This window comes from Myotis davidii, unplaced genomic scaffold (genome assembly GCF_000327345.1).
Source record: "Myotis davidii unplaced genomic scaffold, ASM32734v1 scaffold546, whole genome shotgun sequence".
Lineage (NCBI taxonomy): Eukaryota > Metazoa > Chordata > Mammalia > Chiroptera > Vespertilionidae > Myotis > Myotis davidii.
The window spans coordinates 391,287-392,578 of NW_006297836.1; the positions used below are offsets into that span (position 1 = coordinate 391,287).

General features: G+C 44.0%; 1 protein-coding gene across 1 annotated transcript in view; it reads left to right on the plus strand.

Annotated features, from left to right (window-relative positions):
* The window catches only part of FUNDC2 (FUN14 domain containing 2), a 15,643-nt gene extending 14,599 nt beyond the window's left edge, over nt 1-1,044 (plus strand). Inside the window, 1 exon segment of the mRNA XM_006773690.2 lies at nt 528-1,044. Coding sequence (XP_006773753.2) covers nt 528-605 — 78 coding nt within the window. The 3' untranslated portion in view covers nt 606-1,044.
* Nucleotides 1,045-1,292: the final 248 nt, after the last annotated feature.

The following is a 1,292-nucleotide window of genomic DNA, read 5'->3' on the forward strand; positions in this document are numbered from 1 at the left end:
AAATTTTTTGATATTTGCAACCATAGTAAAACAAAGACTTATATTTTTGATATTTATTTTAAATATTTAAATGCCATTTAACAAAGAAAAATCAACCAAAAAAATGAGTTCCCGTGTCCTCTGACATGCGTGTCATAGGTTTGCCATCACTGCTCTCTCTCTATATAAAAGCGTAAGATGCAAATCGACTGGACGGTGGAGCAGCTGGTCGGCTATGATGTGCACTGACTATCGGGGCAGACGCTCAACACAGGAGCTGTCCCCAGCCCCTGATCACCTGATTGGGAACTGGGGGTGGGTGTTGCCAGATGCGGGCGGTGCCAGGGTCCAGTTGCCCCCCACACACAGGGTTACCGGCGGCGGTGGCAGGTGGGGCCAGCTGCCGGCAGCCGGGGAAGATCAGTCCTGATCTCAGGCCAGGCCTAAGGACCCTACCTGCACATGAATTCCATGCGCCGGGCCTCTAGTTTCTAATAATAATAAGATCATTAGCAAAATAGCTTATTGCGCTGTCTCTTGTTTCCCAGGTGGTGTTGTTTGTGAAGAAGAATGTTCTAGTGACTGGTGGATTTTTCGGAGGCTTTCTGCTTGGCATGGCATCCTAAGGAGGACCTCCTCTCTTCCGTTATTCCCGGTTTCTGTACCTAGACCAGCCTCTACACTCCATCATAGGACATCAAGTCTCCTCCTCTTCTCCTGTGCCTTCTTCCCTGCTATAGCATATCTGAGTGGCTTCTATAGGCATCTGTTGACATGAACTGATAATGACCCTACTGTAAGCCTCGTGACAACAACGGAAGATACAATAGACCACCTGTCCTCCCAGAACACTCCCCATGTGACTGAGCTATAGGTCAGGAATGTTCCTTTCCCCCCGACATAAGATACATACTAGCACAGTGCAATATAGCTCACTGTGGAGGATGAGTGTATCCTCAAAGGTGCCCCAAACTTGAATTAGAACAGGAATAACAAGCACATAGATACCTGATTATGTGCGGCATGGAAAGGAACTGAATACATTTGCATTTAAGCATGAAAGATTTTTGGTGTCTACTTTCTTTTTTAGTTGGTTATGGATTACAGAAAGAGGTATTTATAACTGTTAAAATTATCCTGACAAAATGGTGGGATAAACAGTATTATTGAAAAATTATGAATGTAGAATGAACTTGTGCTAAACATATGATGAACTGAAGATAGGGTGTTTGGTGGGACAAAGTTTAGGGAAATCAACCAATAGATACATCATTGGATAATCAGACTTAATGAATCATTTTGGGGCATTAAGA